This window comes from Taudactylus pleione, unplaced genomic scaffold (assembly GCF_031769625.1).
Source record: "Taudactylus pleione unplaced genomic scaffold, aTauple2 ptg000290l, whole genome shotgun sequence".
NCBI classification, from domain to species: domain Eukaryota; kingdom Metazoa; phylum Chordata; class Amphibia; order Anura; family Myobatrachidae; genus Taudactylus; species Taudactylus pleione.
In genome coordinates this window covers 3277109-3290190 of record NW_028284692.1, presented here as the reverse complement: position 1 = coordinate 3290190, position 13082 = coordinate 3277109, and the positions used below count along the sequence as shown (strand labels likewise).

The 13082-nt window shown below is 41.7% G+C and overlaps 1 protein-coding gene across 2 annotated transcripts in view; it reads right to left on the bottom strand.

Moving 5' to 3' along the window:
• Positions 1–10774: 10774 nt before the first annotated feature.
• CASKIN2 (CASK interacting protein 2) overlaps positions 10775–13082 on the bottom strand; it is a 48120-nt gene continuing 45812 nt past the window's right edge. The window contains exons 20-21 of one of the 2 annotated variants that reach the window (XM_088482559.1): positions 11472–11712; positions 10775–11269 (exon numbers count right to left, since the gene is read on the bottom strand). In XM_088482559.1, the coding sequence (XP_088338685.1) occupies positions 11179–11269; positions 11472–11712 (332 nt within the window). In that variant the 3' untranslated portion in view covers positions 10775–11178. Of the gene's footprint in view, positions 11273–11471; positions 11713–13082 lie in introns of both variants that reach the window. The other variant, XM_088482558.1, reaches the window with a different exon arrangement.

The following is a 13082-nucleotide window of genomic DNA, read 5'->3' as shown; positions in this document are numbered from 1 at the left end:
ATTCGTGTCGTCAAATAAATATATAGAAAAAGAAAAGGGGGATGAGAATTAAATAAAATAGAGGGAGTGAAATTACAAAGAAAGGGGAATCGAAATCAGATAGGGAGGAATATGTTGTCAGAAGGGATTTCATGAGGAGAAGCACATATATATAACGATGACAGAAGTTATTTTAGGTAATGTGTCTTAGCATAAGCCATTCCGTGTTTTCAAAGACCTTCCATATATTGCTCTGGATTTGGATTGGTAAACATTATATATAAGGTTCCCATTTTTTTGGAGAAAATTTGCACTCCTTTTTCGACATTGAGAAATGCCATACGTCTCTCACCATAAATAACCTCCAGCAGTGCAGTTTTCCATTCATTTAAAGTGGGTGCAGATTTTAGGATCCAATATTTAAGAATGAGTTGTTTGTCCACTGTAACCATGACCCTCAAAGAAGGTTTCCATAATTCTAAGGAGGAGTCTGTCTCCCATATTGAGAAATTAGCAAAAATAAGAGCTGCTGCGTTTTTGGACAGTTTAAGGTGTAGTGTGTTGTTTAGATAATATAAAATTTTATTCCAAAATCTATGGATTTTTCTGCAGTACCAGAGGTTATGTGAAAGGGAGGCCTCAGAACAATTACATTTTACACAGTTGCCTTCCTCCAATGGGACAAAACGTTTCCTTTGGGTGGGAGAGATGTATGTGCGGTTTAGAACTCTGAGGTGAATTTCTTGTAATCGCACCGATTTAAGGCAGGGTAAGACATACTCCAAGTCCATAATAATTGACTCAAAATCACACAGCTCAGGTATTTCTGTGTGCCACGTTTCAGCAATTTTCGACCAAGTATGAATAGATGTTCCTATCAGATGTTTATAAAGATAATTTATTCTGAACTTAGTTGAGCGACATAAAGATAAAATCCGGGGCATGGTATCTATGTGGTCTGAAGTCCATAAGGGGTTATCCAGCGATTGGATAAAATGACGTGCTTGTAAAAACATAAAAAATTGTGAACGTGGGATATCAAATTTGTCTTGTAATTGCATAAAAGAAAGTATAAAGCCACCTGGGTCAAATACATCCCTAATAGACATGATACCTTTTTTACTCCACAATTTAAAAAGGGGATTGTCAAAAGAGGGGGGGGAACTTGGGTTGCCCCATAAAGGGATGTAGGGAGATGAGGAGGGATTTTTCTTTAAATGTGTATTAACTTTCAGCTATGTAGTGTAAGTGTCCCAAAATAAAACATTAGAACGAAATGTCATAGGAATGTTTGCTTTTGGGGAGTGCAGCAAAGCCGCTGGAGCATAGGGATAGAATAACGCTTCCTCCAGGGCGGAGTTAGTGTAGTGGTCGGTATGTAGTAGCCAGTCTGTTATGTATCGGAATAAGGCAGCTTTTGCAAATGCAGAAATGTTTGGGACGCTCAGGCCTCCTTGTTTTTTTGGTAAATAGGCTCGAGATCGGGGCATCCTAGGCTTCTTGTACTGCCAGATAAATTTAAAGAAAATTTGCTTGAACCTCAATAAATCAGTTTTTGTTAGTGTAATGGGTAAGGTTTGTAGAAGGTATGCTAGCTTTGAGAATACCACACTTTTTACCACAGTCACTCGTCCGAGGAGGGAAAGTTTAAGATCCTTCCAATTTTGGAGTTGGGAGTTTAACTTATGCAGCAACGGTGAGAAATTAATTGCATAAAGAGAGGTTAGTTGTGCAGGTATGAATATACCTAAATATTTGAGATTGTGTGTTGCGACTGTAAAGAGAGAAGCTATATGGGGGTATGAGGTTAGGAAGGTAGATGAGTTGATGGAAAGCAATTCGGATTTATTCACATTGATTCGATAACCTGCTAAAGAGCCAAACATGGTAACTGTTTCTAAAAGTGCAGGGATAGAGCATCATATCATCCGCAAATAAGGATAATTTACATTCTTGGTCTCTGACAGTAATGCCCTTTATCTCCGTTTTTTCTCTTATCGCTATCGCTAGCGGTTCAAGCGCAATTGCGAACAGGAGTGGAGAGAGCGGGCAACCCTGTCTCGTCCCCCTCTGTATATAGAAAGAAGGTGATAAATATCTGTTGGTAAGGATCTGTGTAGGGGGAGAAGTATATAGGGACATTATAATTTCAATGAATAGGCCCTAGTATAATGTTAGAATTCGAAAAGGAGTATAATTTATTAATCAATCCTAAGAAAGGATTTGTCATATACATTGGGGCCGTATACATTACATAAACAGTATCTAGTGCCGTCCAAGGTAACATCCATGAGGACATATCGGCCATTTTGGTCCACATCAGTGGAGTGGATTTCATACTGGATACCTTTACGCAGCAAAATTGCCACACCCCGCGACTTAGAGCCATATGATGAGGACGCCAACACCTGGTGATGTAGTGTATTTAGTTTGGCATGTTCTGTGGGAGTCAAGTGTGTTTCCTGTAAATAAGTGACATTGGATTTGAGTTTATTAAGGTATGTCAATATGCGCCTTCTCTTCACTGGCGTATGGATCCCCCTAACATTCCAGATACAGAATCTAAGGTGGGAAGACATCACATGTTACGGAGATTAGATAATGTAAATAGCAAGAGGTTATAGCGTAGGTGGAAATAATTTCCACATAGTACCAGTAAGTGGTAAATGTGGTCCTGACGACATAAACAATTAAATCAGTGTGAACAGTAGATAGATTGCATATATTAAAACACCTGCAACCTATATAATATAAACGCATAAACACAAAAATAAAAAGGAAATGAAAATAAATATTTGTACGATGAAATCGTGAATCAAAAGTATACATATTGTTAGAACTGTAACCAGTGACTACAGCCATTTTTTAAGAAGAAAAACATTAATGGCAATAGCTGTAGAGCAACATCATAAATAGAGCATTATAGCTCTAGATCAGAGTATGGATATGTCTTAAGAATTTAAATAAAACCTGATGTAAGTGTCGAAGCAGATATGAAATCTTCATGGAGTCGATCATTATGGTCCATTGAGGAGGAGCCAGCTGCTTCACTTTCTTCGTTAAGGAAAGCGACTTCTGTAAAATCTTTAGGACCTTGAGATGTGAAAATGCGAAGTCTAGCTGGGAATAGGAGAGCGAAGCGAGTTCCTGACTTGATAAGTTGTGAACAAATTGGAGACATGTTTCTACGAGCTCTGGCAACCTCTGCAGAGTAGTCCTGAAATAGGAGGATGCGTTGACCATCCCACTAAATAGGGCCTTTTTGTCGGGCAGTCGACCAAATGAGATCTTTGTGTCGGAAGTTTAAGCACTTGAAGATGACAGCTCTGGGGCGTGAGGTATTCGAATCTCGGAAAGGGCCCAGCCTATGCGCTCTTTCAATTTCAAAGTTATTCAGCTCAGTTGAGATGCCAAGTAGCTCTGGAAGGTCAACTTGAAGGAACTTAGTGAGATCAGTGCCTTTAATTGTTTCGTTAAGACCCAGTAGTCGTAGGTTGTTGCGTCTGGATCTATTTTCCAGATCGTCAACTTTGGACAATAATTGCTGTTGAGTAGTCGACATGGTGGACACTTGTTGTTTTAGGTCTGAGAGTTCATGAAAGTTGGCTCTGATCCTGTTCTCATTCTCGCGTACTTGCTGGGAAATAGAGGATATTTGTGTTTTGATATCAGCCAGAGCTCCCATGAATTTATCCGCTTGATTCTGCAGTAGTGGTTCCACCGTTTCTTTAATTGCTCTGACAACCTCCATATATGAGAGGGGAACAGGTGCCGGTCCTGTCTAAGTATGAGTAACGGCAGGTTCAGGGTTATGTGTGTGACGCATGTCTTCCACAATATCTGTGGGTTGGTCTGCACGCTTATTGTTACCCTTGGCCTGTTGCGTTTTAGGATTAGGTGGTGGAGCCATGAATTTATCCATGCAGAAAGTATTGGTGGGTACACACTGGGCGATATTACTGAGCGACTGCACGATTACGACATCGTAATCGTGCAATCGCTCAGTAATCGTGCACTTTTATTTCGGAAACGACCAGCGATGCGCACTCCCACTGGTTGTTTCCGACATTGTCCATCGCCTGAACATGCAGCACAATCTGACGACCTCGTCAGGTTGCTGCATGTTGGGGAATGGGGGAGAGAGCCCGGCGCTGAACGATATCGTTAATGATATCATTCAGCGGCTGTGCTCAATGTCATGAACGACATTGAGCACAGCCTGCCGGGGACACACTGCACGATATCGCTCAGGGAGCATATCGTCTAGTGTGTACGCACCTTAAAGAGAAAAAAAAAGAGCAACAGCATCATCTAGTGGTGGATGTTGATATTGTAACAGTTCCTCAGAAAGAAGAGAAACAAGGGAGGCAAATGGAGACCTTCAGGTATACAGTAATAGCTGGTCACAAAGTTAGTGTTTTTATATGAAATCTCTCTCCTTTTTTTTCTTTTTTCTCTGTATCCCAGTGGTCTGTCTAGGGTGACATAGCACCTTGCCTTCTTGAAGGGGTGATATGGCTCCGGCGTCTAATGGCCACGTGCGTTCAGGAAGAACTGCAGGGCCCTTGTGTTGGTGTGCGGCTGCAGGGACCCGGCCAGTGGTGTCCCTGCGTGTCCTGGTTGCCGCTCGCGGTCTGTGTACTATAGCCCGACAAGCGGGCTTTATGAGACCCGCCGGCGGCGCAGATATAGCAGGGGAAGGGCTGGGGGATCTAGTCCCAGCACTTCAAGTCGCGGCTGCGGCCGGCCGCGAGGTCCGGTAATCTGCCTCTGGGTGTGGATGACTCACTGGGCTTCAGGAACACCCGCTCTGGGGGGCTAGGGTGGCTCACAGCGGCGATGCGCTCTGAAAGCGCAGTGTAGCAGAGGATGCTCCGGGATAATGGGGTCAGGTTAGGCAGAGCCCCGACTCCATGTCACCATCTTCTTCGGCTTCCAAGCCACGCCCCCAGTCAATATTTTTGATATATTTTGTGTATAAATATAATAATATGTTGTATCTGTGTTAACATGGGTCCCTTTGCAATTTTAAGTTGTGTTTATTAAAAGCTATATTTTAATTCTTTATTCTTAATTCAATCAAGATTGCCCCAGACTTTATATTGGGCTTTGGGAGCACCACCACCGTTTATCCATGATCTATTAGACAGAGAGATACGACATTGTTGGTTTGTATTTATTTGACATTGGTTCTGTGCGGAATTTCCCTCCTTCTTTTCTATTACAATGTGGTACGTACCCTCAGGATTTATTTGGACCGTACCAGTTCTCTATGGAAATTGGACTCTTTGGGGCATATCCAATTACCCGCGGGACCTCTCCCGCGAGTAATTGGGGCTTGATAGTCCCGAGGCGCGGGGTTAAGCTATTCAATAAAATAGCTTTTTCCCCGCGCCATTAACTCCTATGTCGCACGCGGGAACACACTGTTTCCGCGAGCAATGCGGAAACAGTGTGTTATAGCATCTAGCGCAAGCCCGATTAGGACGGCTACACGCATATTTTACCTCGCACCTACATGAGGTGCGAGGTAAAGGCCGACAGCGGGGACTCGCAAGCGGGGTCTAGGGGACACCCGCGCGTGCAATCCCCGCTAATTGAATTACGTCAAGCACGATAATTAGCCGCGGGGTAAACCCCGCGGCTAATTGAATATGCCCCTTTGTTTGTCCCCTATGGTTTCCATAAGAAGGGATGGCCTGCCAATAAACAAACATGGGCAAGGTGGATTCACATGGCGATCTCTGAGGCTTACACCCATGAGGGTATTCCAGTGCCGCCCTCTGTTAATGCTCATTCCACTCGGTCTGTGGGTCATTCATGGGCAGCTCGCCATGGCGCCTCAGCTGTTCAGCTTTGCAAGGCCGCCATGTGGTCTTCTGTCCATACCTTTGTGAGGTATTATGCATTTCATACCTTCGCCTTTCAGGATGCTTCCTTTATACACAGGAGCGTCCCCACCCTTGAAGAGACTGCTTTGGGACATCCCCAAGGTCTCCTGTGGAGCCCTATGGACCCTGCAGTAGAAAATAAGAGATATGGTAAGACCTTACCTTTGTTATCTCTAGTCCATAGGGATCCACAGGACTCCCACGCTGTCAGACCTATGCTGCAGATGGGCTGTGTTCTGGTCACCGGTTTTCCGTCTCCTTCTGAGTGAGAATGTGATAATTGTGTGTTCCAGACTTTCTTCTCTCTCTTTATCTCCTCCTCCGGCCATTGGCTTGTTACGTAACTGAAGGTGCCTTGGCTTGGGGGCGGGGTATAGGAGAAGGGCCCCGATGCATCCTGGGAGGCTGCAAAATGTAACTATTGAGGTGCCCGACGACTACATCACCTATACCCCAAGGTCTCCTGTGGGTCCTTATGGACTTCGTAGAAATAGAAATAACAAAGGTAAGGTCTTACCAGATCTCTTATTTTTCCTACCTTCCCTCTCTCTGCACTCATTTTTTACATGATAATTTTTTCCTTTGCTCAATGTATGGAATGTGGGAGGATTCAGCTTTCCTATAAAATGCTAAATAAATCTGATTTATCTGAATAAAATGCATATTGACCTGCCGTTTCTTCTGGAAACCCATTTGATTGAATCTTAGGTTACTAAACTTAATACACTGAACTGGCGGGTGGTCGCATCATGTCTTTAACTCTAAATCCCGAGGGGTAGTATTACTGGCCAAACTATTTCTCCCTGTTAATGGCCTTCCTTCTATTATTGATCCTGAAGGCCAGTATCTTATCCTTGAGGTTACCATTCTTGATGTACCTTACGTGTTATGGAATATATATGCACCAAATACGTACAATAAACAATTTTTTCTCTCTCTTCTAAGTTATATAGATTTGCTGACACTAATAGGATTTTTTGCGGAGACTTCAACATGGTATCTTCCTGGGTAATGGACAGTCATACTCCCAAGACAGGTACCCACCCTCCTAAACTTGGTATACCATATATTGCAGCAATTACATATGACTGGGCTTAACACCTGATAGGCCGAGATTATTCATGCTTGTCGGCAGCTCTTGGGACCCTCTTTAGACTTGATTACATCCTAATAGCAGACTCCCTTTATTTGAGAGTCCTAGGCAGCAAAATGGAGAATATACGTATATCGTACCACACATTAGTCTGTGGGTCTCATTGACAAAGGCCCTTTCAGACATTGCAGATTTCCTTCATACCTCACTTCCTCCCTCAAATTCCATAGCCGAGTTGAATCCTCGTGGCAGGTGTACAAGCATGATAACTTAGCCCATGAACTTGACATCACCCTATTGTTCTGGCAAACCTCTAAGGCGGTAGTTAGAGGTGATATAATTTCCTATGTTGCCAGCCATAAGAAGAAATTTCTAGCTTTAAGTCATCCCAATCAGCTCTTACAGAAACCTCCCACAAATGTAAATTTTCTTCTACCCAGCTTAATAAACAATCCTATTTGCAACAGAAAACTAATTTTGATGGGATTTTAGATGAAATTGGAGATCGACTCACTTTCCATAAGGAATTTCAATTTAATAAATTTGGAAATAAAACAGGTCAGGCTCTTTCTAATTCACTAAGAGGTCCTTGGACTTCCACTCTCATTAAACACCTTCAAAAACCTGAGGGTACATATACCACTTCTAGCTCCCAGATCGCAACAGTCTTTAGAGACTTTTATACTTCTCTGTATGATCATTCACCACCCAATTCCCACAACCACCTTTCATTCTGGTCTAATGTACCCTGACCTCAACTATCTTCTGACTTGAAGTACAGAAGGTTATTACAAAACTAAACCCAGAAAGACTCCTGGCCCTGATAAGGTCAGTGGATAATATTATTAACTACTTTCTTCCAGAAATGTAAAAAAGCCTTACCTCCACTTATAATTTAATTCTCACTAATAAATTACTCCGATGTTTTAACTCAGCGACTATAAAATATTGACGAAGATTCTGGCCGACAGGTTAAAACTAGTTTTACCTTCACTGATCCATGGGGACCAAACGGGTTTTATTGGGTAGACACTCTACAGTTAATATACGCAGAGTTCTCTCTGCAGATCATTGGCTAAGATCCACAGGGGACCAGGACCTTAAAGAGATTCTGGGGCAGATGTACTAAGCCTCGGAGAGTCATAAAGGGGTCTATTTACTAAGCCTTGGATGGAGATAAAGTACCAGGAAATCAGCTCCTAACTCATTTTTCAAACACATCCTATAACATGTCAATTAGGAGCTGATTGGCTGGTACTTTATCTCAATCTCCACTGTATCTTTTAATATTCTTATTATTACTACCAGTTATTTATATAGCGCACACATATTCCGCAGCGCTTTTACCGAGAATATTTGGCCAATCACATCAGTCCCTGCCCCAGTGGAGCTTACACTCTATATTCCCTACTACATGCACACACACACACACACACACACACACACACACACACACACACACACATATATATATACACACTAGGGTTAATTTTGTTGGGAAGCAATTAACCGATCATATTCATATGGGTACCCAACAAGGATGTTATCTCTCCCCACTGTTGTTCACAATTGCCCTAGAACCCCTAGCAGTAACTCTGCGCCGGTGTCCAGGATTCTGCGGGATTGATGTAAGCCAGGTGGAGCCCATTGTCGCTCTTTTCACAAACTATATGCTTTTATTTGTCTCTGACCCGGCCTCCTCGGTACCTGAGGTGCACAGAATTATAGAGCAATTTGGTTCTTTTGCGGGGTATCGTGTCAATGTAGCCAAGTCAGAATACTTACCTGTAACTGGTTCTCCCTGTGATTTCCTTTCCCTACCTGCCCTTTCTTCATTTAGTATTATAAGAAATAAACTTAAATATTTAGGGATCTACATCCCTTGAAATTTAGATCCTCTTTATTCAGTTAACTTCTCTCCCTTACTAAAATTCATACTGAGTATGCTCACCAATTGGACATCTTTGCCTTTATCACTAATGGGTAGAGTAGCCGTTACAAAAAAAAAGTATAATTTTCCCTAATAACTCATATGTAATGTAAATGGTGCCCACAGCTATGACTAAAGATGACATTACTAATGTACATCGAATATTCATAAAATTTTTGTGGGGTAATGGAAAACCTAGAATTGCTATAGCTAAAGTGCTCTCTCATGTTCAGACGGCAGATTGAGCGTCCCAGATCTTACAGCTTTCTCCTTATATTTTTTTGTTTTTCCGTTATATATATCAGAATGGCTTTTAGACCGCCCTATTTACACCTCTACTGTTCTCGATAAAGCAATGTTTGCTCCGCTTTCCCCTAGTGCCCTCCCTCCTGCACACTCCCAAAACCCTACTCTTCTTGATAACCCAATGTTTAAAGTTCCTTGCTTGGCATGGATTTCTACTAACCGCAAGTTGAAACGTAATTGGTTATATACTCCCTATATTACTATCTGTGGCAACCCATACTTTCCACCAGCTTTGGACAATATAATATTTTCTCAGTGGGGTTCAAAGTGTCTTTTGTTAATAAAATATATTTTTGATCCAGGTGGCTCTTTTAGAACTTTAAGTGACCTAATTTATACATATGCTAATACGAACAAGTGTTTTTATATGTAACTACAGCTACAGTATATCTAATCTCTTACCCCTGCTATGTCACTACCCCAGAATGCCGACCCATTAATGTCATTATTGACTTTTATTACCGCTACTGTTTATCGCACCAAATATCTGTCTAAAAATCTTTTTACTGTTGTATTTCTAAAATTTTGAGTATACCTACATTAATTGGTCTAAAGACATCACATCAATCCCTTCTATTGCTGAAGTTGAGTCTACTATGAAACATTTAAGAACAGCAATGCTACAAGAAGTACATCTGAGGGTTATAAATAGAGCATACCTATCACAACATCAACGTAGACATGTGGTCAGTACTGAATCGGGCTGCTGTCCTAAATGTCGTTACACAAAAGCTTCCTTTTATCCAAATTTTTGGGAATGCACTAAAGTCTGGCATTTTTGTAATAAAATACCAGATTTTCTTTATGTTAAATGCTGTTACATGCTGATGATTGAACACATTTTTAAGTATATGGTTATTAAATGTTTGGATTAATATTGGCTAAACATTGATCACGAAGAACACTGATATTATTTAAAACCAAAAACTCTTAACTATTATATCATTGCAAGACCTATACTATTGTTACTACATGCTTACTTACATCTATTTTTGTTGTAATTCACTATTTCTTCTCTATTTTGATAAACCTTTAATAAACAGAATTTAAATAAAGAAATAAGGCAGCTAGACAAATAAAGTCATAAATCTGCAGCAGTTACTTAGGTGACAAGCTACTGTCCTTGGCCTAGGTATACTGTATGTGGCCCTTTCATACAGGTAATGCTCTTTTGTGGTGGCATTATGGAATGGTCACATGAGATCCTAGGAGACATGTAAAAATTCACTAACATGTTAACATGTGTGGATTAGTAAAAACACCTGATTGAAAGGGATGTAAAAATTTGAAGGACATGGTGGATTAGAACAATGTAAATCAGACCTAAAGCAATCGCCCCCCAAATTCAAATCTACGGCATTGAAGATATTCGAGAAACACCCAAAACAATCAATAATGTATTCTACTGCTGATAACTGTATACCACCAAGAAATGAATAATGCAGGCATGGTCTGGTTAGTAAATATATATTTATAGACATGGTGTTATATATATATATATATATATATATATATATATATATATATATATATATATATATATATATATATATATATATATAATATATTTTATAATAGATTTCTTAAAAAAAACATTTACAGTTTCATTTTAGGAATGAGAGGGTAATGCAGTTTAATGAAGCTGAAATGGGTGTGGCGGTATACACACAAGCTTGGGTGAGGAACTTTATAGCAAATATATAGTCCTTTCAGATGGTTCTGCTTTATATTCCCCTGTCATCAGCACATGGAGGAAATTCAGAGCTGTACGATACTCTCATCGGCTCAACGCAATAGAATTGGGATAAAGTGCAGCTGCTGCACAAGAGTTCCAAAATAATCACTGCAAAATTCATGACAATAACTACTGTGCAATAGGTGGAGCCACAACTATTAATTTAAGATGCCCAATTAAATGTTAGTGGAGCTGTGCTGTCATGCAGTCCCAGCTAAAGTGCCAAAAAAGTGAGCAGACATTCTCAATCCAACATGGCTTCCAGCTGCTCGGCAAGGTCATCAAACATTGTACTGATGTCGTCTAGGATGTTCTTGGTCAGTGGTGCAGTCTCACTGCTGGGAAAAACAAGACATGTTACCCCAAACTGTCATTGAGTAGGACTCCCCACTTTTCCCCACACAGAGAAATGCAAAAAAATTCTGCCCAATATGTTTGTTTATCATAATTTGCACATGGTGTTATACCCCAAACTTCCTGTATTGCTGTATTACAAGAACTCTTGACATTTATTTTTAATTCTTCCCTTATAATTACCTGATACTTTCTTCCCTCAGCCCTCGCGTGTCTTCAGTTTTCGGTCGAGAGTTAGCATACATCAACTGTCCGAGTTGTGAGTTTTCGTTGCTCTGCGGAGGCAGGTTGTTCCATTCTCTGACAGCGCAAGGTTCGTTCCTCCATAATGCCGATTTTACACTGGGGGCAGGACCACCTTTTCCCCATGACGGCTTCTGTAATACTAGTTCTGGCCCGGATATCACTAAGTGAGTCTGATATCCTGTAGTACATAAAAGAGAAGTGAATTATTTTTCTGAGAAGCTACGACAATAAATATGGAACAAATACTCCCAAACACAAGCTACATAACAATTTGTGACCAATAAAAAAAGCTCTTGGAGTGGCTTTTCATAAGTAAATTTTTCAAAGTATCTGAAACTTTAAAGAATAAGCTAAACCATTTCATTTATTATTAAATATTGTGTAAAACAAAACAAGATACAAAAAAATAATATTAATAACTGACTAGCATATCAAGATAGAACAACTAGAATATATTCTGGAGCGAAAAAAAACAGAAAACACCCACAGAAGAGTTGAGACTGGAGGCCATGCTTTTAATCCCTTAACATTCCCACAGACACAGGGCCTGATTCTGACCTGCTCGCAAGCGGGTCGATGGTGCCCTAGTGCACATGCGCACGACGGAGGGAGCTCCGTCATGCGCATGCACGAGACCCGAATAGCGACGGCCAAGCCGTCGCTATGGGTCTCGCACCAAAGGGGGCGTGCTGTCGGTGTTGATTGACAGCACGCCCCCTTTGGTGGGCGTGCCGGGGGCGTTGCTGCCCAGACGGGCCGGCCCCACTGACATCACTAGTGATGTCAGTGGGAGTGCTTTTGGCTCTGATAGAGCCAAAAGCACTCCTGGGCTTGCAGCAGCGTGACCCTACCGCAGGGTCTCGTCGCAAGCCCGATGGTCGAGATGGTCTTGACCATCGCGACCATCTTTTTGGCCGCTCTCATAAGCTGTGGGTGGTCACCCACAGCTATGCGAGTGGCCAGGAGGCCGCTCCAACAAGAGGTAGGAGGGCCCTGATTCAGAGCGAGCGCTCTTATCAGAGCGTCTGGCTCTGAATCAGGCCCACAGTGAGCTGGACAGCCAATTTCATTGTGTTAGAGGAAACTGGCTCCAAATATACAAGCAGTCCAAATCATCTGAATGAGGACCAGATTTTGTTCAGGACTGCCGGGAAATGTGGCCAGCCAAAGAAACATTTTTTCACATAGTGCGTATGCATGGTGTGCCACCATCACTAACTTTACTGACGTAAAAATATGAGATATGGTAAGAACTTACTCTTGTTATCTCTATTTCTACGAAGTCCATAAGGTTCCACAGGATACCTTGAGGTACAGGCGATGGCGGCAGACATCTGGCACCTCAGAGTTAATTTTTCAGCCTCCCAGGATGCACTGGGGTCCCTCTCCTATACACCGCCACCAAGCCAAGGCAAATCGGTTACGTAACAAGCCATAGGCAGGAGGAGGAGGAGAAGAACGTCTGGAACACACAAGAATCACATTCTCACCAGAAGGATACAGAAAAACCAGTGACCATAACAAAGCCCATCTGCAGTAGAGGTGTGA